This window comes from Anastrepha ludens, chromosome 5, assembly GCF_028408465.1.
Source record: "Anastrepha ludens isolate Willacy chromosome 5, idAnaLude1.1, whole genome shotgun sequence".
NCBI lineage: Eukaryota > Metazoa > Arthropoda > Insecta > Diptera > Tephritidae > Anastrepha > Anastrepha ludens.
In genome coordinates this window covers 84,407,062-84,434,555 of record NC_071501.1, presented here as the reverse complement: position 1 = coordinate 84,434,555, position 27,494 = coordinate 84,407,062, and the positions used below count along the sequence as shown (strand labels likewise).

The 27,494-nt window shown below is 38.3% G+C and overlaps 1 protein-coding gene across 1 annotated transcript in view; it reads left to right on the top strand.

Moving 5' to 3' along the window:
* Positions 1-5,626: 5,626 nt before the first annotated feature.
* LOC128864793 (piggyBac transposable element-derived protein 3-like) overlaps positions 5,627-27,494 on the top strand; it is a 38,427-nt gene continuing 16,559 nt past the window's right edge. The window contains exon 1 of the mRNA XM_054104552.1: positions 5,627-5,730. Coding sequence (XP_053960527.1) covers positions 5,627-5,730 — 104 coding nt within the window. The remainder of the gene's footprint in view (positions 5,731-27,494) is intronic.

Genomic DNA, 27,494 nt, shown 5'->3' with positions numbered 1-27,494 from the left:
TTTTTTTAATATTTTATTGGAAAATGTGAGAAGAAATTCAGTAGAAAATAATTTTTTTTCTCGAAAAATGAGGGAAAAACATTTTGTAAAAAATTGATTTTAATTTCTCTTGGACCGACAATTAAAAACACTTGAAGAGGAGCTGAGAAAATAAATGTTATTTTCTCTTAGGCGGGTTAAGCTTTAAAAATAAAAAAAAAACTTCAAAATGAAAATTGAAAAAAAAATTGCTTTACATTTCTACATATTTTCCTACTGCGCCCAAAAAGACCATTAACGAAAGGGTTAAAAAAAATCTAACTAAGGTTTTATCAAAAAAATTTTCCCAGTTTTTTTACATAATTTATCTGAATGTATGGGAGAAAATTCTATGAAAAATTTATTTTATTTTCTGTCAGAAAATAGAACAAAAAATCTCAAAGACAACTAGTTTTACTTTCGCTTGGGCTGACAATTAGAAAAAAACGTAAAAAGAAAATAAAAGACAAATAAGAAAATATAGGAAAATAGGAAAAAAAGTCTTATACAAAATATATTTTATTCTCTCATTTACGGACATTCAAAAAAAAAAAACAACAATTGGAAAGAAATTTCAAAAAAATTAAAAAGAACAATAAACCAATTAGCATAAAAAGTACAAAAATACTATAAAAACCAACACTCCTATGGTATATCTCGACAGTCATTCAATGTTTTCTGCCTTCAAATTTTTTAATAATTTATCGGAAACTACGGGGGAAAATCTTGTCAAAAATTTATTTTAGTTTCTCTCGGAAAATGAAGGAAAAAATCTTGTAGAAAACTGATTTTATTTTCCCATGGGCTGAGAATTAAAAAAAAAATTAAGAAAAAACTGAGAAAAGAGTGTTATTTTCTCTTTTAATCGTTCGACATTGATTCAGTAATACTACAAAAATACTACAACAACTCGATAGGCTTTTATCTCAGCACATTTTCTTACTGCGCCAGAAAACATTACTACATACAAAATTTAGAAAAAAAATTAAAATTTAATTTTTTACCAAAATAATTTTTCGAATTTGTTTACGCAATTTTTTGTAAAGTACGGGAGAAAATCCTGTGAAAAATGTATTTTATTTTCCCTCGGAAAATAGGGAAAAAAGTCTTACATAAAATATATTTTCAAAAAAAATTGGAAAAAAATTTCAAAAAGTTTAAAAATAACACAAAAAATTTATTACCACTTTTTTTTTAATTTAAAAAAAAAATTTTCCCAAGAAAATTTTTCGAAACTGTGTTCATATTTTTATTAGAAAATATGCAAAAAATTGTGTAGGAACATTTATTTTATTTTCTCTTAGACTGAGAATTATTTTACTTAGAATTAATTGGCACTTACACCCTTTTTGCGAGTTTGGCCGAGCTTCTCTCCTATTTGTAGCGTTCATCTTGAAATTGTTCCATAAATAGAGGGACCTAAAAAAGAATACCATGACAAAAATCAAATATTTTTTACCTCAAAGTCTAGTTACCTCAGTAACCACTTAATATTTCCAGCTCTATTTTGCACACCGAATTCCATCAAAATTTATGCGAAAAAATGTTTATGCGGGTACACTTAACGGGTACTTTTTTTCGTTATGCATTATAATGCACTTATAATTAATCATCTAATTTTGTGTTTCAATAACTTTACTACTAAAAAAAGAATTTTTTGAGTGATAAAAACCTTTATTTTTACCTTTACGCGCTCCATTTCTTGTCTGTTTATACACTGCACTAGACAGCTATGACACAAGTGTCAAATATGACAGACGTACAGGGCCATTTACAAAAATTATAAACCTTCCGTTAGAACATTACATATGCAAGACGTATTTATGCTTTTGGTATGGTGACTCACTTATTCATCAAAATCTTTCAAGCAGACCAAAAGTTCAGCCGAAATCAAAATGGAGCGCACTTGTAATCCAAGTGTATATAAAATATGTAGATGCATATGAGTGTATCTCAAAAACTCTATCTAACAGCATAATTCGTAAAATTGCTTACATCAAGTCACGCCAACTACAGAGGATCAACTGCAACATTTTACTTACGCCATTTAAAATTTTATGAAAGCTGCCACTGAAGGTATACAACTTTCCACAAATTGCGCGCATACTACGTTTTATGCCTTGTTCTGTTGTGCTCAATCGTATTATTGTAAAATAAATGTAGCCCAAATATATACATTTCAACGTAGCTTGACGGCGTTTAAAGTTTCACGAACTGCATAAATTTTCTCTAATGCATTTTCCTCCTTTTTTGTTTTGTTTTAAAATGTCCCCTTTTCCTCACCATTTAAGCCGTTCAAATTTCATTGATTGTGCACTTACCGGCTAGTGGCCAAAGCTCTTACAATTGCCCAGCCACTTATTCTATCAGGCATTTCTGAATCTATCCACTCAGTCAGGCAATCAGTTGTGCGCTCGCCCAACAAATTACACGAAAATTTCATTAGTTTATGACAGAAATGTATTTTTCATACTCAAAGTCGTACTCGAGCGGAAAATAATGCACGTCAACGTTCGAAAAATTTATTACATTTGTATGCGGGTAATTGAATGTATGTACGCCAGATATAATGGGTTGCCCAATAGGAATGATATGCTTTTAAAATGTCATGCAAATACATTACAAATAATGGAAAAATCAGTAGCTGTCAGTTTTGTGATTATTTATTATATTTTAAAAGGAGTTAAAAAAACACTAAGTGGCCCTAACGAAATAACTTAATCATACATGAATTAAGCGAGACCATAAGCAATTATTATATTCTGAAAAAATTATTGAAATGTAGACTGCAAAGTCTATTAGGTTGTAGGGTTGTAGTTTTATTTAATCAGTACTGAGTTTCTTTCAGTATTTTAAAAGCATAGTTTGGGTATTCACACTAGTAACGATGTATTTTTTATATCAATTTTTGTTTCAGATAAAGCCTCTAAAGTCTCCGCCGCACTAAAGGTCTAGATAGGTAGGTAGGTAGATGAAATGGTTGAACTGCCAGTCTGATACTCCTCAAGTAGCACTAAAGCGCCTTTTTGATACCATTTTTGAAAGTCTCTTTCTCTGTAAGGTCCCCACAGCTTGTGCAATGGGGGTTAAATGGTAACCCTAGCTTTCCGCGTGTGTGCCGATCATCCAGTGACCGGTAAACACACCTACGGGCTTGGAAACTGAATGGCGAGGAGTACAAAAGACTTATTAGAGGAGCTGCGAGCTCGTTTCCTTCTCTTTATAATTTTTGCTGCTTCTGTGGCATTCTTTCGGTTAATTCTTTCTTTTCTTCTGAGTGTCCCGTTTTTATGCATATTTGCTATTATTCAGAATCTAAGCGCACCCATCTTATATTCCTTTGTAATCCAGTTTCGTCCGCTTCGACTGCGAGCTGCGCTTTGCTTCTATTTTCACTACTTTGTTCGTAAGAAAATTTTGTGACTAGTAGCGGCATACAGCCAATGTGCTTTCACTCTCTCTCTCACTCTCTTGGTCCTACTTCGAAGCGCATGCATGCCGGTGTCCTTCTATGTACCCGTGGCGTAAGTCACTGGTAAGATGGAGTTCGTTCTACTAGTCCGTATTCTGCATAAATCCACCACAACGTAGCACATCTGTAGAATTGAAAGGTCCTGAACCAAGAGCTTTAATTGTCACTTGATAGTTACTGAAGATGAAGTTATCTTGCATGAATATAGACTTGGCTCCAACCCCCCCATAGCCTGCTATAAAAATCTTGCGTTATACGATAAACTATGTGACTTGCGAAGAGACACCACATTCTTCATTGTAGTCATGTCTAGAGACATTCACATAAGTGGCTACGCTTCTATGTGGCACGTATTAATTGCTTCCCAACTCTTCCCTGATTTTGGTTTTTGCGTCAAAATTGCTGGTAATCGAAGTTAGATTACATTGGCCTATACCGCTCGAGAGAAAGCTAAACATGCTTAGTATAGGCAAGAGGTCCAGGGTTCTTACACAAGTTGAAACACAAATATGTTTCTTTCAAGCGCTACTCCACGCAGCTCAGCCATTTGACGTTCTGTAAGGACTAGAAGCAAAAGGTGTGAATTCGCTCAAATTCAAATTCAAATTCGCTTCGCTCGGTACAGTTCTAGCACTGCGCCGCAGTTTTCTAAATATTGTGCGTTAGAATATAGGATGAGGTTAATCGCAATATTTTCAGAGCCACATCCATTTTTTTTTCTTGTTCACTTCTCTCGGGAACATGGGGCCTCGACAATACTTGTCTTGGGTTGGTTCCGTTAATCTAATTGATTTCTGCTGCTATCAGTCCTAAGTAGTGGGAATGCCTACTGTCGTTGTTCAGGAACAACGCCTTATTACTGCTTGGGGCGCCATCTGTGTGTCACATTTTTCTAACAGAAGGATCCCACAGCTGGTTGAGGACTTCGCAAAGCAATTATCCGGTTTTAGTATATAGAAGAATAACTAAGTAAATCATAACACTTATCTCGATGGTGAATATAGGTATAAATATTACTCCCAATATCATTAGTTATATCGATAGACCAATTCCATCATACGGTAAGTGCTCTGAGCTAGCCAATGGAACTCCAAATTGTGAAATCCTAGTAGCAACTTCTCTCATTTTACTCTACCACTATTCAGTAGACAAACTCTCCCAATTTCACCCAACGTAAAGTACTTAGAATAATCTTGGACCCCAAACTAGGCTGGAATCTGAACATCGCAGAACGGGTAAAAAAAACAGAAATTGTGGTTTGGTGGAAACTCTAGGGAGATATTACAACACCAAAGTTCTTGGCAGAATACAAAAATCAGCCTGTGCAATAACGATCGGTGCAATTGGATCATGTGCTAAGGAGGCTCTTAATGCACTGGCACACTTCATACCGATTTATCTGAATATAAAAAGGTTGAGAATCATGAGTGCATTTCGGTTCAAAGAAGTGGGCCGAAGTAAAGAAAAAAACCTATGGTCATGCCAGTCTATTATTGCGACAAGCTCAGTTCACTTTGGAGAGGACTGATTACATCGATCCACCTTCAACACAAACAAGTAACATTGGCCAATGTGAACCGAAGGTATGCCTGTAGATTCATGGTAGAGGTAACTGATTGCTGGCCTATAGGAGAGCAGGGACCCAAAATGGGTATTCTTCAAAATTTATACTGTCATAGTTGTAATCAACCGGAGAAAAAAGAAATTACCTCCCACTTCCTCTGTAAATGGACCGCCTGAATAGTAAGGATATTAACTTTTGGCAAACTGCTTTTTTAATACTTGGAAGAGCTGATCGGCATAGAAGTAAGCAACCTTATAAAGCTTCTCATCGCACAGACTGAAAAGAGTCTTAAAAAAATAACCCACATAACTTGTTGGTAGCGAGGATGTGACAACAAAATGGTGCAGAAGCACTAATTGGATTCTTGGTGAATCAACACATCAACCAGTCAAGCAAACATTTCTGGAGGAAGTAAAAAACAATGGTACTTGTTCACAAAGGATCTCACATTTTATGTTATTATGGAAATATAACACAGTGCGACAAAATAAAGGTTATCGAGGAAGAAATTTCATATGAGCGAAAAAAGAAACTTCATATGAGCGAAAAAAGATTGCCTGGTAATGCACGATATGACTGAAAGCAAGTTGAATGAAGTAACAACAGAACCAGCTGCATTGCGTTATATTACACCGCGTGACAAAAGTCAACTTTTTCGTTATCCACAACAAATTTCGTAAGCACGTAAGCCTATAGATTTTATCCAGTAACGCTGCATGTTGAATTTTTTGTTTGCTCTTAAATAAATTTTTTTTAAACGGTAAATTGCAAAAAATGGTTTTAAATACTTATGCTTACTTATTAATATTTAAATTGGTATCAAACGAATGCGAATATATTCAGCTATTAAAAGAAAATTGTGTTTATCTTTCGTTACGGCAACTATACAAAAATAATGTCCTTTGAAAGGGGTATCCTTAAATCCGTTAATTTTTTTAATGAATTATTTAGAAAAACTATATATTTTAAAGTTTTATATGTGTAATAATACACACTTCCATTTCACGCTAATTGCTGTTTATAAAATCGCAAAAAAAAAATAGTGGAACTTTTTCTCCAAAACAGTAAAGTATACGCCATGGCTACCTCAGTGCGTGTTTTCCGCTTTGAAACTTTAAAGCGCTTTAAAAAATTAAATTGAAAAGGAAATGAAAAACTGCGTATGCAGCATTATTACATAAAATTCATAGCTTTACGTGCATATGCAATTTTTTCTGAAAAAGAAAAAGTTGATTTTTGTCGCACGGTCGGCTGTATTTTTAATTTATCCAACTTGCCTTCAGTTATATCATGCATTGAGATCATTTCAATGCATATCACCATCCGGTTTTCGCTATCAACCTATGTATAATGTGTGCCAAATTTCAACCGAATCAGCGAATATTTATTTTTAAACATTTAAAAGAAAAAAAGCTGCGAGGATAATCGACTAAATAGTTTTTAAATTTTTTACTGCATATTTTTACAATTCAATGTTAGTTAACAATTATTGATGAGTGACTGCATCGTTTTGAAAAATGTTGAAAATTTTTCTGCATAATAATTTTTAAAACCTGTTTTCTTTCTTTACAGCACACACACACTTACACACACATATATGCCTCTTTTCACAAACTTTGAGCGCAACTAAAATTTGCATATCAAAAAAAACAGAAATGCAAATATCAAATTGAACATTTCAATGTTGCGTTTGCGTTTCACTGCCTGCAACAGACCAACATGCAACACGCATAGCACCAGCAAACAGCTGTTCGCAACCTTTGAAACAGACGGCATGTAAAAATTCATACATCACTGTATTTATGTATGGGTGTAAACATCAATGCAGGTAAGTTTACATATGCATTTATGTATGTATGTGTGTGTGTAAAACACTACAAAAAACGCCATGTACGCTTTGTGCGCTTATCAAGTGTGCACTTGTATGTGCGCCTCATATTTGTACGACTGTCTGCACAAAAATTGTGGATGGATAAGTAAGCTGCCGTATCGGCACCTGTGTATGAGATGTATTTATTTGTGTATGTGTGCTATAGACACTACTTTTTTGCTATTTCACTGCATGCAGGTTTCGTTTTTTTGCTTTTTTTCCTTTTCTGCTATTTTCTTTATGCGCTCGTCGCACCATTATTATTCCACTTGTACAACATTCTCGATCATCCGGAAGCTCAGTTGTTTGGTTGGGTCAGTTCAGCTGCAGTCAGATTTATTTTTTGAATACAATTTTAATTACGTGTTTCATGGTGCCAGCTGCACTAACGAGCAAATCAATTCAGGTGTAGTTTGTGTGTGTGTATGTGTGTGTAAGTAAGTAAGTTTGTGTGCGGACATATTTTTTCTCGTTTTATCGAATTTAAAAAGTGTACAACAATTTTTTCATATCCGTTTTTAGTCAAAAATATTTTCATGTATGTGCATTAGGGTGACCAAGTGAAAAGAGGATTACATAAATAACCAAGGGGCTTAGCTGAGAAACAGCATGGTTTGAAAATAGACTAAGTAAACCTACTCTAAGAGATCTCACATTGGCTAATTTTTCTCCCCACATAAAATGTATAAGAAAATCAGGCTTTGAGTATTCAATTTTGCTGCTCAAATTAAATATCACTGATTTCACTTGACAAATGATCCACAATGCGACCGTGGCACCCCCGTTCTATGACGGCAAAGAAAGCGGGAATATTTTTAAGACTAAGTGCCCTTAGAGTTGGCTGTGCTTTCAGGACAGTGTCGTATGAAGCAGTGTGCATCCCATCGGGTATCATGCCACCAGATATAATGGCCTCAGAACTGGGTAGAGTTTACGACAAAGCCAAAAGCCTAAACAGGCGACTAACGGCGGAAGAGCGTAAGGAGTAAGGACAGGGGAGTATACATGAGTGACAAAATCGCTGGGACCTAGCGACAAAAGGGAGGTGAGTGCAGACGCGTGCAGGTATGGGTTGAGAGAAGACATGGCAACAGGGATTACTACCTAACACAATTCCTGACGGGACATGGATGCCACAGAGAGTACAAAGACTCGGCCACGAGGACGCAGCAGACTACTCGTTCTGCGGCAACGGTAGTGAGAACGCAGAACATATCTTCTTCTCCTGTTCGAGATACAAATCTGAAAGAACGTCCATTGAAGAAATGATAAAAGAAATCACATGCTGCAATCGAAGTTAGTGTGGATTAAGATGAGAAAATGGTCCGCAAATGCGTTACCGGAACTGCGGGAAAAATAATGGAAACGCAGTAAACAAAGAAGACAAACAAGTAATGAAGGGCAGACAGAGACAGAAACATATATGAAGAGTAGGGCGGGCTGATTTAAAAATCGCTCATTGCTCTGTGAAAATCGTATTCTAGGGATCAAACTAAGAAACTTTGCCGAAGGAACCATACCTCTAAAACGAATTCTGATGTCCCCCAATTTGGGTCGAACGAAAAATCTCACTTTGACCCATTTAGAGTGCCCCAATCGAGTCCAAATGTATGACCGACCCCCACTTACTTTGGACGGCCGATCCACCCATGCCAGTGGCACACCCCCTGGAACTCCCCTGGGGGGTTCCCCATACAATCATTTCAAAATATTACCATTTTTGGCCTTTACATGAGAAAAGAAACTAAAAAGTTCGACCCAAATTGGGGGACATCAGAATTCGTTTTAGAGGTATGGTTCCCTCGGCAAAGTTTCTTATTTTGATCCCTAGAATATGATTTTCACAGAGCAATGGCGATTTTTTTGCCTCCCCACAAAAGACACTAAAAGTTCGATCCAAATTGGGGGACATCATAATTCGTTTTAGAGGTATGGTTCCTTCGGCAAAGTTTCTTATTTTGATCCCTAGAATACGATTTTCACAGTGCAATGGGCGATTTTTTGCCTCCCCTTAAATCGACCCTTGGTTCCTTCGGCAAAGTTTCTTATTTTGATCCCTAGAATACGATTTTCACAGTGCAATGGGCGATTTTTTGCCTCCCCATAAATCGACCCGGCCTAATGAAGAGCCATACTGGCCAGCTTGGCCTTGCGAGGCAATGCTTAAACGGCGATACCGCAGGGCGAACTAAAGAGGTCCAAGTTAGGGTTTAGTACTTAGGTGTACTGTTTCGCTAGTCCAGTTTAGTAGTACTACTGACTGTGATGCATCTTTAGCGATCAGTATGAATCGTGTATGTCGTCTAAGTTTACGGCTTAGTAAGATTCCCCTTCGGATAAAAAAAAACAACAACAAAACACCTCGTCCTATACAAAGTAGGTTGAGGCAATGAAGGTCTAGGTAATGGGCATCGTACCTGGTCGATGCAAAAACGATACATGCATTGCACGAAAGGCATTAGAGTGGAGCGCTCTTACGAATGTTGGTCGCATGCTTGGCTGATCAAGGGACGGACAGTTGAAAAAGAAGTTGGAAAAATAGGAAGAAGTTGGAACCAATTGAAGTACACTGGCAAAAATCACACGAGGGATTAAGAGACTGAAGAATAACAAGATAATGATACCATTTAAGACCCCTCAGAATTATAATATTTATTACATAATAAGACTTCCGCCAAATTATTCCAGAAAATTTTTAAGATTTATGTTAGCTGCATCTATTTGAGATACTTCCAAACATTTCAATAATTTCATTCCATGGATACAATTTCTATGTAATTATATAGAACTTTTGAGCATACAATTTTCTATCATCTGAGATGATTTCTTGAAAAAAATATACAATATATTTGAAAACTAATTTTATTTCGATTTTTTTGAAGGAATTCTTTAGTCAGTGCAGCGCACTTAAATACTAAATATTCTCCGGTATACGCTTACAAAAATCTTAATTATACAATAATTTATAGCCCTAATGACCAGATACAATTGGTTTTTTGTTTTTGGCTCCATATAATGTACATTTGTGTATATTAGAATCCAGGGTCTGACACTCGAAGTGTAACCAATTAAAAAGGCCATAAATTTAGTTTGGAAAATTACTTTACAGAATCGAAACGCAAGCAGTCCGAATATGGCGTGCAGGTATTTTGGCCCACTCGCGGACAATGGCTTTTTTCAGCACCTCGAGACTTGCTCCCCGAAATAGTCCAATGGCCCAAAGAGAATAATTCATCGGATTTGCATCTGATGAATTTGAGAGCCATTTTGTGGACGTTATGAAGTTCGGAACGTTGTTTTTTACCCATTCTTGGATCACTCGAGCTTTGTGAGACAGTGCTGAGTCCTGTTGAAGCACCTAGGTCTGCCATTCAAATATTAGTCTGCCCACGGCTTCAAAGCAACCTCGAGAATACTTTTATGATAATATTTCGTATTCACCTTGACGCCAGGCTCAATGAAAACGATTGGAGAGCGCTTATCTGCGGTTGCATTATCTGTGGCGGATGCTGCCTCCTGCACTCCAATCGATGAATCACATTCCCGTATGAACGGTCGGTCAAATAAACCCTATCGTTTTGGGAGCTTACGAATTGCTCAATTTGAAGAGCCAAGCGAAGCAACTCCTTCGCTCTCTCAAGTCTGACTCGTTGCTGCTTTGGTGTGAGATCAAGCGCTTTTTGGATCTCGTAGGGCTTGGCTTTGAGATCATTTTTCAGTATTGCGGCGGATGCTTGATTGGCACTTCATCGGGGATTTCGCGAGAGTTGTTTTTTTCACTTTTTTAACCATTTCACGTGACGTTGCAGTCTTTTGATTACCACCTCCATGACGTTTTGTGATGCTACCAGTGTCATTGTAAGGAGAAATGGTGCGTTAAGCAAAAGCTTTATTTACCTTAAGGTGCTCGAGCTCACGAACAATCGCTGGTTGTGATTCTCCAGCCAAATATAATCAAAATATTACGTTCGAAATTCATTACTGCTTTTCCTTTTTCGCGTTTACTCTCGACAAAAAGCTTCCGCGCGCATGTAAACAATACTCTGAACTGTAACAGACTGCTGATGCGCGTGCACCAGCTGCGCGAGCGGTCTGAAGTTGGTTACACTTCGAGTGTCGGACCCTGTCGGTCTTTTGAACATAGAAGAGTTTATGTTCTCTTATGTCATTAATATGTCGGGTTAAGTTTATGTCATCTGAGATGATTTCTTTAAAAAATATTTAAAAATATAATATTGTTTATAAAAAAAATTTATATTTGAAAGTATTTTTTAGTCACTCCAGCGCATGCAAATCTAAATTTTTTTCCGAAATATTTTGACAAAAGACTTAGAATATAATCAATTTTACAATTCTGGTAAAAAAAAACCCCAACTTATTTTTGCGAGGCGCCCTTATATGTAAATCTCTGTGTTATCTTGTTCGCGAAATCAAGAAACTTAAAAATGCTGACAATGAAATCATGCCTAGAACTTTAGTCTGACTATTCACCAATAATCCTGACAATTAAAAAACGACTACAACTAACACCTTGTCGGACACCATCTAACAGACTGGGAGGCTTTTATGGACATAATGGATCAAAGTCTGGACAGAAAAATCCCATTAAAAAAAACCAACGATATTGAAACTGCAATAGCTTTTTTTAATGACACAACTATTATGTCACTAAGCCGATCTACACCAACTCTACCTCCACAAACTTCAAAATATAACATTCCTGACGCTATAAAAAAGAAACTAAAACAAAGGAGAAAACTGAGAAAAAAATGGCTACTACAAGATTTCCAGATGACAAAAAACAACTCAAAAGAAGTTAAAGAACTATTGAAGCATGAAAAAGACAAAAAACTAAGCAATTAACTTAAAAATATTGACGCAACAAAATCTACAAACTATTCATTGTGGAAGGCGACAAAAAAGATGGTCGGAGCTGCAATACACCTCCCACCAATAAGAACTACAAATGGACAATGGGCCCGAACGTCATCGGAAAAAGCGACTTATTCAGCTCAACATTTTAAAAATATATTTCAAAATGATAATAACACAAATTCGATTTGACTCATACTACGAACAATAAAGACGAGCAAATCATCAAAAAAACTTCACTAACAGAGATAAAGCAATTAATTTCGACATTAAGAAACAACAAATCCGCTAAATATGACCACATCTCGGGAAAAATTTTAAAGCAAATGCCCGACAGCGCAATAATTTATCTCAGAAATGTTTTTAATGCTGCTTCAAATACTTCCCAAAGACATGGAAAATTGCCGAAATCATTGCGATCCCAAAGCCCAATAAAGACCCGAAGTTTGCATCGTGGTACCGACCAATAAGTCTATTGCCGACAATATCAAAAATATTTGAAAAGCTACTCTTTGATCGCATTGAGCCCATTATAACAAAAATAAATTTAATTCCCCAACATCAGTTCGGATTTAGGCGAAAACATTCGACAATGCAACAATGCACAAGTTAATAAAGACTTCAACAATAAACAACAATGCGTGGCTGTATATCTCGACGTAGATAAAGCCTTTGACAAAGTATGGCATCCTGGATTACACCACAAACTCCAATCTTGGTTGCCATACGACTACTTTCTAATGCTAAAAAGTTACATCCAAGATAGACAATTGTATATTAAATATAACGACAAATGTTCCTACGTTGAGCCTATGAACGCGGGAATTCCCCAAGGCAGTGTATTAGGACCCACTCTGTATCTTATCTACACCGCAGATTTACCGGAACTGTCTTCAGGAAATAGCATGATTGCGACGTTTGCAGATGACACTGTACTAATGGCATCTCATAGATACCCGAAAATAGCACAAACACATTTACAAAACGACCTCAACAAAACACTGGACTGGTTAAAAAAATGGAACATAGAAATTAATGGCGACAAAACAATTCAAGTCAATTAGACGAACAGAAAGGTAGCCATTGACTCATTAAAGATTGGAAACTCTGACGCGATTACTGATACGAAAGCTAAATATTTAGGCATTACAATTGACTCTAAACTAAACTGGAAGAACCATATAATAAAAAAACGAAACGAAATTAAAAATCGTTTTCGACAACTGTCCTGGCTGCTAGGACCTCAGTCAAAAGCTCTCGCTGCAAAACAAATCCTTAATTTACAAAACGACAATTGCACCAATTTGGAAGTATGAAATAGAAGTTTGGGGCACAGCTTCTAAATCCAATTTGACAATGCTGTAATGTGCCCTGTTGAAGGTATTTAGGACAATAACAAATGCACCATGGTATATACCAAACGCTGACATTCACCGCGACTTAAACATCGAAACATTTGACGAAGCAATATAAATTGCGAGCAGAAGGCACATAAGTAGACTACTGACGCACACAAATCCGACGATGAGGAAGCTTCTTGCTGAAGAAAAATTCAATAAGAAGAGACTGAGTCGAAAAACCCCAACTGGCCTCTTGTAATATAATAATAAGAAATATGTTAATGTAATTACCTACATTATTATGTTTACAAAAAAAAACAAAATCTTGCTCGAGATTTTAGCCACGGCATTGCAGATGTATGTAAAGTACTACGTTACCTATGTCCAGTGTAATCTCGCCTAACGTATATTTCTATAACCTTTGAGCGACCATTTTTTTCTATACCAAATCTTATGTATCGGAAGAAGCTACCCCGTTTTGAATGGGCTCCTCTCATGGACGCAAAAAAGTTGACTAACGGTGATTGTCCGCTCAAGTTACATTTGACTGTAATCGTTTTCTCACCTGGTCACTCTAGTATATTACTTTTTGCATACACGTTTTTATTTGCATGCAAAAACTAGACAAATAAATGGGAAAAAGTGTAAACAAAGTAAAACTGCATTTAACGGGAAAATTACCAAATAAAACTGTAGTACGTGTTTGCAAAAAGCAGAAAATATTATTTAGGTATATTACTTTTTTATCACAAATAATACCAAAATATGCGAGTGTTAACATTAATGGCATGTCCTCCTTAATATTCCCTAACAGATAAACTGCTCTTCTGATTTTCGAAAACCTCGATTGTTTATGTTGCACATTTCGCGAAAAGATACACAGGCAAGCAAAAGTCGTGGTTTAGAAATTTCAGGAAAATCAGAGTTATCTTGCCCTTACTGGGCTATATGAAATGCGTAAAGTGACTATAGCTTGGGTTTATTGGCAAGTTTTAACAATTTATCTGATCCTCATTTTTTTGTGTCTATATATACTTTTATGTCTCTCTCTCTAAATATAAATAAATAAATAATTGGCGCGTACACCTTTTTTTTGGGTGTTTGGCCGAGCTCCTCTTCGTATTTGTGGTGTGCGTCTTGATGTTGTTCCACAAATATATATATACATATATTTTCATATGTGTCTATAGTTATAATGATTAATTCGATTCGAGTTAACAAGCAAAGCATTGCCTGACGCCGCCAACCTGACCACATTGAAGTGACATTCTCGGGCAGTGCGCGCTGTTAATAGTACCCTTGTATGTGTGTGTGTGTGTGTTTTTAATCAAAGCGTTATATTTACTATATACAGAGTATATATGCACGTCGCGCTAACAGCAAACGATTCTGTTCACTTAGTTGTTGCATCCTGTTAATTCATTGTTACTTGCGCTTTCACTCTCTGTTTATCTTCTGCCCATTGTTGCGGCTGCGGTTATACACTTTCAACTTTTGCGGTTCCATGGATTGTGCAAGTGGTGAAAGCAACCCCTACATATGTACAGTTTGTCTCATAATTATTTTCATAATTTAATATTGCACAAATAGTATCAGTATTTTCTTAGTAGATTCGATTATGGAATATTACTTTGAATTCCTTTGGTTTGTGTAACATAACACTATGCCGGTACCCAATATGCAAAAACCACAAGGAGTTACCTCAAAATTATTCTTCACAAAGGCGATATCAGCAATCCATTCACTACCAACACAAGCGTAAGACAAGGTTGTCCCCTGTCGCCGCTTCTCTTTGCCATCGTCCTTGATGACGTCATGACAGAAAAAAGGCATCGCATGGAGTTTCACCAGACGTCTTGAGGAACTGGATTTCGCTGATGACATCTGCCTCCTCTCTCACAAACTCTCTGACATGCAAGCGAGGGCGGACAAGCTAATCGTGCTGGCACGCACTGTCGGACTGGAGGTCAATATCGCCAAGACCAAGGTCATGAGAGTTAACCACAATAACGCAAAGCAGATACTGGTTGACGGGTGCCCGGTGAAATTCGTCGAAAGCTTCTGGTACCTCACGGCATATGGTAGAGCAGATGAAAAAGTCAACTACAGGCTAAACAAAGCAAGAGTGGCATTTGAAGAACCTATCCTTAGGCAAATCAAACGCAGAAAGTGACGATGCATAGGTCACAAATTGATAGCATCACGAGTATAGCACTGAACTGGAACCCGCAAGGGAGCAGAAGTCGCGGTCGACCAAAAAACGCTTGGAGAAGGTCGATGCTGCGCGAACTAGCAGATCCCGACCTCTCATGGGACGGTGCAAAAACAACAGCGCAGAACCATGTACAATGAAAAGTCTTTTCTATGCTCCCAAGAGGAGTGAACAAGAAAAGAAAACAGAAGGCTGTCGAAGTAGGTCACGAAACGGTCCAAAAAGTTCTCTTAAAAAACTTCTGTTAAAACGGACGTGGACATCACAAGGAAACTACCGCAATCAGGTTGATATGTTCGAGCCATTCTAGTTTTCTTAGCAACTTAGAGGTCATCCCCCTTTTCATTCAAATTCCCTCAAGCGAGGAGTAGACGAGGTGGAGATAAAGAATGGCAAACATGATTACGAATAACTTCAACCGGGACGAAATAGTTGGTGGGACAGTATTCTGCGAGGAACTTCCCAGCAAGCTCAAATTTGGGCTTCCGGACCACGTGGTGGTAGCGACAATAAAGAAAGAAGTGGATAGGTTTCCTACTTCTGTAATTACTGTAAAAGACGTAAATTTCTACTCCGACAGCCAGGTGGCAATTAAGGCACTGAGCTCATTGTTTGAGGCTTCGAAACTAGTCGGGGAATGCCAGAATTCTTTCCCAACTACATTCGAATATTTCGATATTAGGCTTATATAGGTTCCCGGTCAGAGTTGTATAGAAAGAAACTAAGGGGCTGATGAGGTCGCTAGACAGGGGACCCTGAAGATGGTCTACTTCTAGAGAGATAGTCCACGCGGCAACTCAAGTGGCGCTGGGCTAGTGCGCAAACATGCAAAGACTCGAAATTGTTCTGGGTACTGATAGATCGGAGGCGCTTGTGGCAAATTCTAGGACTAGCTCTCGAATTTTGTATGTATGCTTACCAGGCATTGTCTCTTAGATTACCATGCGGTGAGACTTGGGATTTCTTTAAATTCTTTCTGCAGAAGCGATTTGGAGGATGAGGTGGAACCCCTCATCCCTTCCCCTCTGATCTGCTCGTCGGGCTAGGAATTAAACAGCTGGACCCCAGTTTTTAGCTACACTTGTAGATATAACGGATTTGGATATCACACACCTAAGGAATTTCATCAGTAGCTTGAAGCGATTCATATAAATGTAGCTAATAAGCCACTGCTGGTCGTCATCATTCAATATGAAGCTCCTTCTTCCTTTTTGCCACTTGCTTGGTTCTTTCCCCTCTGTTCTTCCTCAGTGTGCCATCACAATAGACAAATTTTGATTCTTTGTACAAGTGAGCTCTTATAAATCCTAACCTCCCCTTGGCTTAAAACACAAAAAAGACCCATAACATTTCAGGAGCTTCAGGATGTATATTTTTCTTCACAAGCTGTTTCGATCGGATAACTCGCTGCTCTCCTGTTTACTCCGACATAAACCGTCTTTTGTGCATATCGAAAGATTTATAGTAGATATCTTCATGGACAACTTGGCGCATAAGACCCTTAGAAGCATTAAGCTCCCTCACAAGGGATCTTATTGATTTTGAGGCCGTCATCACTGATCGCTCGCACTTGTTGCATAAATTCTGTAGATCGGAAAGTCTCAGAACGTCCATGTTTTTGCTTTTTGCAGCAATTCTGCATCGCCGCCTGATGCTACCCAATTCGCAGCGAGTCTTATAAACGAATGAACGGGCGAACCTAAAAAAAATTAGAGATTTTTAACTCGACGTGATTTGCACATACTACTGTGGGCAAAAAGTAAGGTGAATTTATTTGTCAAACTTCGCGGGATTAAAATTTCGCTCTAGTTATTTTTTTCATGAGTTGGCAGCACTGTTATTAACATCTGGGCCAACTTTCATGTGAATGTCATTATCAGTAATATATTTACGCTTGTGTTTACCAAACGACCAAGAGTGCATTTTTCGATTTTTACAATGTCTGATTTGATTCAGCAGAGAAGTGCCATCAAATTTTGTTTGCGGAATGAAATTTCGGCTGCGGAAACGTTTAGCATGCAGAAGGCATTTGGTGATTCGACCACGTCGCGAAAAAATTTTTATAAGTGGTACAAAGACATCAAAGAGGGTCGAGAACGTGTTGATGACTTGGAGCGCTCCGGACGACCATCAACGTCAACAGATGACCAGCACGTCAATAAAGTGCAGGAGTTAGTGCTCAAAAATCGTCGGTTGACTATTAAAGACCTTACTGATATGATCGGAATATCATAAGGATCTGTGAAAACCATTTTCAAAGACCATTTGGGCCTACGAAAAGTCAAATCTCGTTTGGTACCGAAAACTCTCAATTTCTTGGAAAAAAGTCGTCGCGTTGATGTGTGTGAAACAATGCTTTCAAACTATCAGGACAAGCTCAAATGCATCATTATGGGAGATGAGACTTGGATTTATGCTTACGACCCTGAAACAACCGACCAATCAAGCGAATATCGTGCTAAAGGCGAGGCCAGACCGAAAAGAGCACGTCAAAGTCGTTCAAAAATAAAGGTCATGATGACAGTTTTTTTCGATTTTCGTGGTGTAGTGCACTATGAACTCCTTCCACCTGGCCAAACTGTTTATAAGGAATATCATTTGAGCGTTGCGCGTCGTTTACGTGAAGAAGTTCGTCTAAAAAGACCAGAATTATGGGCCTACAACTCTTGGTTTTTGCATCACGATAATGCACCGTCTCACACTGCACTCGTTCTTCGTGACCATTTCGCCAAAAATTCCACGCATATCGTTCCGCAACCACCGTATTCGCCTGATTTGGCTCCGTGTGACTTCTGGCTATTCCCAAAACTCAAGAGACCATCCCGGGGAACGCGTTTCGAGTCGATTGAGGAGATAAAAGCTGAATCGAAGAAGGTGCTGATGGCTATACCGGAAATGGACTATTTGGCATGTTTCGGGGATTGGAAAAATCGTTGACATAAGTGCATTTCATCGAGAGGGGATTATTTTGAAGGGGATGAAATTGATTTACAAGAATAAATAAAGTTTTTGCATTTTACAACCAAATTCACCATACTTTTTGCCCACAGTAGTAAATCGACGATAATTGAATGTCTCCTCAACTCTTAAGTTAACTTCTAGTAGTACTCTATGTCTTATAAGAAATAGCAAACAGAAAAATAGTAGTTTCGGGAAGTTACAGATCCTACAAATTTGCTTGTTGACGAAGCCACCGAGGTGGAAATGGGCCTCATCACCCAAGATGATGTTTCGATGGAATCTCGGATCATATTCATGCATTTCAACGACCCAATCAGCAAACACACGACGTTGTTGATGATCGGCCGGCTTGAGTTCTTGTGTTAACTGGACTTTATAAGCCTTAAGACTTAAATCTTTATGCAAAATACGGTGTAATGACGTTTGTGAAATGCCTAATTCCAAAAAACGGACAAACCTGGGTTTTCGGCTGTTCTTGAGCGACGTGCACGGGTTTTATTCTTCACATCACTAACTTGTCCCAACAGCTCGAACTTTTTCACCAATTTCTGTTTTGCGGTCCGACAAGATGCTTCACGATGACCCGAAAGTGTTCGAGTTTTACGAACCGTTTCTGCCAAATTTTCAGCATTTTTATAGTGAATTTTAATAATTTCAGTGCATTGTTTAAGCATTGATCGTTCCATTTTTATTAATGATGAAGTTTCTACTTTTAAAATGTCAAAAAAAGACATCTTCAAAAGTGACATTTACCGAAATAGCGGGTTATTCAAAATAACACTTGTTATTGGAAAACCCTGCACTTATTTACATTACTTTCGTATTCCACTTGAAACATTTTTTTCCAAATTACTTTTATCAAATATTGGCATGAAAAAAGATTTATGTGGCAAACTGTATGTATTATATGTATACGAGGGTCGTTTAAGAAGTCCGTGCAAAGTTAGATAGATGGTTAAGTGTAGTTAGTAGCAGCTCTTGAAAGAGTGCATACCAAATTTTAGCCTGATCGGTTTATTTTTTTGGGTTTGGCATTCATTTGAATCGAGGAAGTCAAGCGATTTTCCTTTTCCAACACGACAATGCACCAGCTCACGCCTTAGTAGTTGAGGTGGCACAATTAATAGAAATAAGATTCCAACTCGTTTCACAACCCACCTATTCTACAGACTTTGCTCTCTCGGATCCCTCGAACTACTATTTGTTTCTCAATTTGCAAACATGGCTGGCCGAAAAAATGTGTATTCAAACGAGGAGGTGAATGCAGAAACGAATGGCAATTTTTCAGACTTGGAGAAAACCTATTACTGGGAAGGGATCAACAAACTACGTTCAAGGAAGTGTATCAGTCTAAAAGAAGGCTTTGTCGATAAACAAAAATGGTTTAATAGTTTTTAATGTTGCACTAACTTTTCAAACGACCCTCGTATAGCGCTTGTATATTTAAGCGCCCACGTTTGTAGAACTAAGTGTATCGCTCGCCTGTTGGCGGTTAGCGCGTTTGTCACGCATCGCACGCATTCCAAAGGTGGCAACATATTTTACCACAGCAAAGTGAATTAATTTCCACTTTTTCAACAATCAAGCACGCATACATAAGCGCGCACTCACACACATTTGCGTCATTGTTTTTCTGCGCGACCATCGTTGCGGTACACAATTTTTCGTCTTTTTTCCGCTATTTATGTTTACATACTCGTATGTTCATATTCTCATATATTCATATGTATGTGCGTGTATTTTTCATTTAACTACATTCTTTTTTTTGAATTTGTATACATATTTTTTTGTATACTGTCACTTTGGTGACAGCTACGCGGGCGATCATTAATATGAAGTGCATTAATTACACCACAACAAGAAGCACATACACAAAAACCGTGCATGTGCCGTTGTTGTGCCAGCTGTTGTCAACCACTGACCACGTTTCCGGCAATCTGACTGTGCTTCTTCTGCTCAAGCCATGCTCTGCCACAGAAGCCTCTATATATACCCATACATATATGGTATGTGTGCGTGAGTGTGTGCACCCAGAAATATCCAGCAGTTATTCATATAACTATCAATAAGCTTTAATTGAACACATCCACCGACGAAAAAAATGCTTGTTTGTATATTAAATTATTTTTCCCATACTATAAATTCTTATATGGAGCAAATGGTTTGTCAGCAAAGAGGTGTTTGTTTCATAGTACGTATACGCCGTGGTGTCGTACCCGCATTGTGCGTTTTACACCTCTCACAATAACATGCCACAAAATGCTTGCTATTTTGGTTTTTTTTTTTTTCTTCTTAAAGCTCGAGTGTCAAGTTGCATTACAGCAGTCATTTGCACACACACTCAAGTATTTACATGCATATACACATGCATACATGTCTACATTGTACACACCCACCTGTAAAGCCACCAACGAGTATGGGTAAGGCAAATGCAACACAACACGCCTGCCAACGTTGCCCATGGCAATTATGTAGGTGTTGCAGCAGCAGAAATCAAGATTATTCAACTTCATAAAAAAAAGAAACAATGAAAACAAAAACACAAACAGTAAATATTCCCATAATTGTGCAGCGAGTGCGTTGAAATGTCACAAATTTTCATTGTACATTCGAAATTTTTCATGACATAACTGAAGAAGAGAAACATGGAAAAATTCACCACGAGTGCACAGCTATGGCCAGCAGCGAAATATTTTTGCATAGTTGATTGCGCACATGCAGTTTTATTCATACGTATTTGTGCTTCACAAAATGTTCATAAGAATTTCAAACCTTTTAATCAGAAATTTTAGAAAAATTTGCAATATTCAGTTTTGCAGTCCATTAAATTTTGGAGATTCAGGTGGCCCAAGACTTACATTGGCTTAGACAATTATATTATGTTGGCGATCTTATGCATTCCCTCTATATAAAAAAATATCGAGTTTTCGTTATACAAAGTGGCGCAAAATTAATCACCTTACCGGAAAATTTATAATTTTTGCAAATGGTGTTGTGCGCCAATCATATTTGACACTTGTGAAATAGGCAACGGCAAACAGACAAGCAAAGGAACGCGTAAAGGTAAAAAAAAATTCCATTGCTCAAAATTATTTTTGGTTATTAGTAAAAAATTTGGATGATTAATTTTGCGCCACATTGAAAGAACATGCAAAACATCACCAACAAAAAATGTTTTAATCCATTTGAACTTCATAGTAAGCCAAATGAAATAACACAGACTTTCGAATTTTGTAAAAAAAAAAACACAAAGATGAAAAAACACCCTAGAAAAGCTACTCTAAGAAGCCATTTTTTTTTTTTTTTTTTGGTGGGTGAGGTAGGGTTCAAAATGCATTCGCACTTACAGCGACCATCATCTACTGCGTCGTGTGGTGTGGCCACTAAAACGATCTCTCCTCTCCTTCTGGGTAGACACCCTTCCCGGAACTGCTTTCTATATTACTTCGGGAGGGCCCAGAACAGCATCCATAAAGGACCAATTCTATTCGCCCACGTCCGGGTCCACCATATTTGTAGCCAGCTTTCATGCTATAGGCTCAACTTCTTGTGTCTCTATCTGTGCGGCTTCGCTGTGTTACACTGTGTCGAGGTCAATCTTCTTTTTCATAGTACGTTCTCGATGTATTTCTTTACCGCGTGCCAGTTGTCCCCGCGCTCGAGCGTTTTGCTGATTATTTTGCTCGATGCGATGTCGCCGATCTGCTCCCTCAGAGCATTTCTTTCTGCGAGTCATCTGTCACAACTAATAAACGTGTGTTTAGCGTCATCGCTCGGTGCTTCGCAATATATGCACATGGAATCGGTTACCTTGCCCATACGGTATAGGTAACTCCGGAAGTATCCGCGGCCCGAGAGGAACTGAGTTAAGAAGTAGTTCACTTCTCCGAAGTTCCTTTGGACCCATTTGTCAATTGATGGAATAAGTTTCGCCGTCCATCTACCACTCGGTTCAGTGTCCCATCGGCTTTGCCACCGCAGCATGGTTTGACGTCTCCGTTCTGGGAAGCTAGTGATGACGTGTTCCTTCTTGAAGTCCCACGCAGCCATTCGTTCCCGAACCATGAGGTCGATGGGTATCTGACCGCTGATCACGAAAATTGCAGCGCCTGAGACAGTGCAGTAGGCTGAGGCAACTCTAAGTGCCGCTGTTCGTTGTACAGCCTCCAGTGCTTTGCGCTTGGTTTTGCAGTTTAGCGCATCTTCGCATACTTCGCTGTCGTACGGGAAAATTGATTTTGTGGCAGCCATGATTAGCATTCTTTAACGCTGTATTGGCTCACCGATGTTCGCCACTAGTGTGCTTGGCAATCCCGTGATCTTCGCTGCTTTAGTAACCGCGTGCCGTATCTGAACCCAGAACGTAAGCCTGCAATCGAGTTGAATACCCAGGTACTTCACAGAATTTTGTGCCACTAGAGACGTTTCACCTAGATGCATGCTGGTCTCGGGTAGCATGTGGCCTCGTGTCATCAGGATGACTTCGGTCTTACGTTTGGCGAGTTACAGGTCATGGTCCCCTAGCTAAAATTGGATTTTTAATATGACAGTTCAGCTTCCTCCTGGCGTCCTCGGTATCTCGTGCTGATAGGGCCGCCGCTATATCGTTCGCGTATGCCACCAGATATACGCTTTCGCGCCTTTCTATGCCCAGGAGCTCGCCGTAGTTCAGATTCTAGAGATTGGGGTCGAGAATAGATTACTTGAATGGCGGTATTCGAAACCTTTCTCGCAGTACTTCTATTATATCTGCCCATCGTAAGCTATTAAAGACGTTTCGCACATCAAGCGTTCCCAGGACGATGATACGCGTTGGATAGGAGCGTCCGCATTGAGCGCATTCTACGCTACTTACCACTTCCTCTATTGCGCCAAGGGTCGATCTTCCATGTCGAAAGCCGCACTGGCTTGCAGACAGTCTTGCTGCGCTCTCAACAGACTCTGCTAGCCTGCGCTGTATAAGTTTGCTCAGCAGATTTCCGGCATTGTCCACCATGCAAAAGAGGTGCCAACCTGACGGTTGCGCCGGGTCGTCTTTACCCTTATTCTTTAGCGATACCTTCTGCCTTTTGCACTGCTTGGGGAAGATGCTTTCAGCAATGCACGCATTGCAAACTTCGAGCACCACGTCTGATCGGTCATAAGCTTGAGGTCTTCAGCTGAGACGCCGTCTGGGCCAAGAGCTTTGTTTATTTTAAGGCTTCTCGCCGTAGTTTTAAGTTCTTCTTCAGTGAAAGGCGAAAGCATCTAGTCATTTTGATTATTTTTTAATTTAGCCTGTTTAAATAGGTCTGCAGGTTCGGTTATGGAGGTCGGCACGTCCAAATGGGCTAACTAATCGAATTATATTTTATACAGATGTCTATTTCTTAGTGGTGGTGGTGATGAAGGTCTTGTCTGAGGGACACAGTCTAGACCCAATTAGCACAAAGAGGTTATTTTTATACACCACTCGTAGAGTCCCTACTTTTTATTAGTCGAACCATATTGAATTGGCCATGAATCTGCCTATGCCGTCTATTTTCATGTCTGCGATTTCTCTCATGTTAACCATTTAGAATTCACCCAGCATTATTTTTCTTAGAGGACGTAGAGTTGGGCACAGATAGTGAAAGACTTTTTGCTTAGATTCCAGTTGATTCAGCTTCTACATCTATCGCTATACGGCCATTCAATCTTCCTGTCATAATCTACCAAAAGCCAGTGGCCGGTTGTTGTTGACATAATTCTGAATATGTCTACTAGTGGCTTTCTTAACAACTCGTCAGTCCTGGATTTGTTGAAACTGGGCCACGTTTACTTAGTTATTTTGCAGAGATCCGTATTAGCGCATCTATCAACGGCTTGTTCCTGGCATAGGGAGAAGATCTGCCTTTTGCACACGCCTTGAGGACAGCCTATTTCTACCGCTTCGGATTCGTTATAGGGTGCCTCCGCTCTTATCAGTTCATTTATTATTTCTCATTTTCTTCTAAGTTCCTATGGTCTGGTACCCAGAGGAGAAGCATATGTCGCGCGCGCTATAGCATGGAGTTCTTCTTTGCATTCTCTGACGATTTTGTATGGGTTTTAGGTGACTTTAAAGCTAATTCTTACTTAAAAGAGGTTTTGAAAGTTAAATTCCAAAGGCTAGCTCACTTGTTTAGTTCACTTTTTTTAGGGTTAATTTTTGATTTTGAATTACACACCCTAAAATTCAACAAAATACTGGAGAGACTAAAATATATAGGAAGAAGAAATTCATAGAAAAGATTCAAACTTCTCATTTTGAGAATTCTCTCATTCAAAACACTACTTTCTCGTTACTTCAGTTAAATTTACTCAAGTAACTAAATTGCAGCACATTTTGATCGCTCATAAGATTTTTCTCGTTTTTTCCTCCAACTACTCACTTGACTTCGCAGTTACTCTTGGAGCGCTTTGTACTTTCTGCTGGCTATAACCAATCAAAAACTGCGTAACACGCACTTGACTGCTGCGCTTTTAACACCGCAATTAGTTAACGGCAATTGCAACTTCAACGCTATCATGCTCACGCACACTCTTGCACAAAATATGCGCCATCCCATACAACCTCTGCTTGCCTATTGCACTTGTAACGCCCGGTTATGACTTTGCAACAAGGAAGTGCACCTGCATCTGGGTATCGTTCATTAGAGTGAACAACATGTTAATGCTGTTATGTGTCCATAAATTACGATTGAGCCAACAACCGAAATTGCCCGCTCCACCTGCACTCCAACTCCATTGCACGAGTATTTGTGCGCTTAGCCTTCCTAATAACTGCAGACTTTCAGCTGCATATGTAAATGAGAAGATGCGAGCGAGTGGGCGTGTGAGCATCGAAAATATTCGTACACATGCACACACATACATGCGTAGCTGCTTGATGCCCCATATGTGCATGAGAACTTCTTTTAGTGGCGGTAAGTAATTGCAAAACGTTGGCTACTTAGCTGCCTGGCTGGCAAGCAAAATATTAGCATTTGCAATACCAGTAGCAACAACAAATATGCAGGCATGCATACGACAGTATTGATTAAGCAGCAGTGATATGTAACGGTAGTCGAGCTGCATGGGTAGGTTGGAAATGCTGCTGCAAGTATGCTGCAGCAGGAACGTACGTAGTTGGAAGTGCAGTAGCTGCTGCTGGCACCACAAACGATTACTGCTTAACAAGCTTCTGAGGAATTTTAGCTTGTAAAGCAATAACAGCCAACTACATGCCCCATACACAATGTTCGTGCAGCTGGCAATCAGCATATTCACCAGCATTCGTTTCGTTGCATTTTTCTTTTTTGGGGTTTTTCTGATTCCAATTGCAACCAACCAATTTGCTTTGCTGCTCGCTAATTTTGCTTGTTTCTCGCATGTGTGCCGGCGTGCCCTTATGTTTCTTATGCAGACTCATCTTTGCTCGATATTCTTATATCTCCACCTCGGTTTCCTTCCTGTTAAGGTCACTTTTTCTTATATCTTTTTGACACAAAATTTATTCCTTTTCGCACCCGTTGTTCACTTAGACGATAAAACGTATACGCAGTGGCAGCCCGTAGTTCCTTTTTGCCTTGAATTTGTGCATTTGGGTCATCGGAAAGCTGTTTTCAATGTATTTATGGAAGTGTGATAAGCTCGTGCAGCATTTGCAGACAATGAGAAATGTAGTTGGGTATAGGAATTTGGAGCACTGGAGCAAATTCGCATTAGTTAGGCAGATGTTGGGGGGTGTGGAAAAAGGTTATTCTCGAAAAAGGTTTTCTGTAATCAATGTCAATCGTATAAATATGTGAGAATGTATTATGTGCATATGTGTGTGTGTGTGTGCGTGCATGTACTCCAAGAATACACACTCAAACTGCAAAGAGTTCACCGGTGTAAGTAGTGGTGAATTGATAAAAGTTGGCAGGTAAGGAAAATATTTTCCATGAAGCACCTTTAACAAATTTAAAAAACTTTCTCGTTTTTATGCATTAAAAGTATAGAATGTCAAGTTTGAATGGGCTATTAAATAATTAGAATTAGGTGTTTGATAAATTCTATAATTTTCGAGAGTCAAACTGTCGCATTCTAATTGAATGCATTTTGATCAAATTACGAATCAGAATCCACCTGGAGATGGATCAGAATCCACTTTAGGCTCCATTCTATTGAGTTGGAGGCTATGGTGATGTGAAAAGTTATTTGTCACGGCTTGGAGCTTAGAAAGGGTTTAGTGAAGGAGGCATACAAATATTGGCTTAGTCACTAATAATTCATCCCCTAAGATTGCTTCCGATATAGACCGCTTTACTAAACTATAAATATTAGACAAAATTCTTTTTTTTTGTAACAAAGTTTGTACTAATATAAAATAATATCCATATAACGCAAAGTCTCAAATTTTGTATAAAATGTTTCAAATTTCTCAAATATTCATCAATTTTTTAACATTTTAGCTTGAATTTAAAAAAAAATTCTGGATGTGCAATTCCAGAGCGGATTGAATTTTGGTGTAACAAAGTAATTTTAAAACACCGTAAATTTTTGGCAACTTTTTTTGTTGAAGGTATTAGGCTTTCGCTTTTATGTAATAAAAAAATTCAGCTGGTACTTTGTATGAAAAAATGCTTCCACCACAGCAAAAAAAATTTGTCAAAAATCAGAACGAATTTTAGAATTTTGCGACATTTGAAACTTGCGCTTTGTAATATCAACTTTTAGTGGTATATAAAATCGCATCCCCGGAATATTTCTAAGAATTAAGAATAAAACGTATTTTTCTTTTTTGTGAATTTGTTGAATTTTTGTGAATTTTGTAAATTTTGTGAACAGCTTGGAGCTTTGAGTAACACGGTTTTTATTGTAGAATGCAATATAATTTCATAGAAAGGTACAACTGAAACACTTAATTTATTTTTCATTTAATTCAATACAAAAAAATTGATAAAACTTAGTGCTTTGTCGCGCAAAATTTTTTCGAACATAGGTGGCGCAAAATTAATCATTCAATTATTTCCTTGAGTAACTTTTTCACCAAATAAAAACATGATTTTGAGTGATAAAAATCTTTATTGTGTGTATGTTTATATACTGCAACGCACAGTGCGGCCGATTCCCAAAAAGCTGGCCAAAAGTCGAAAAAAAAAGTTTCTAGATAGAGTTTTTTTGTCTTTGGGTTGCCTACAGTAATGCCTTGGGTAGTGAAA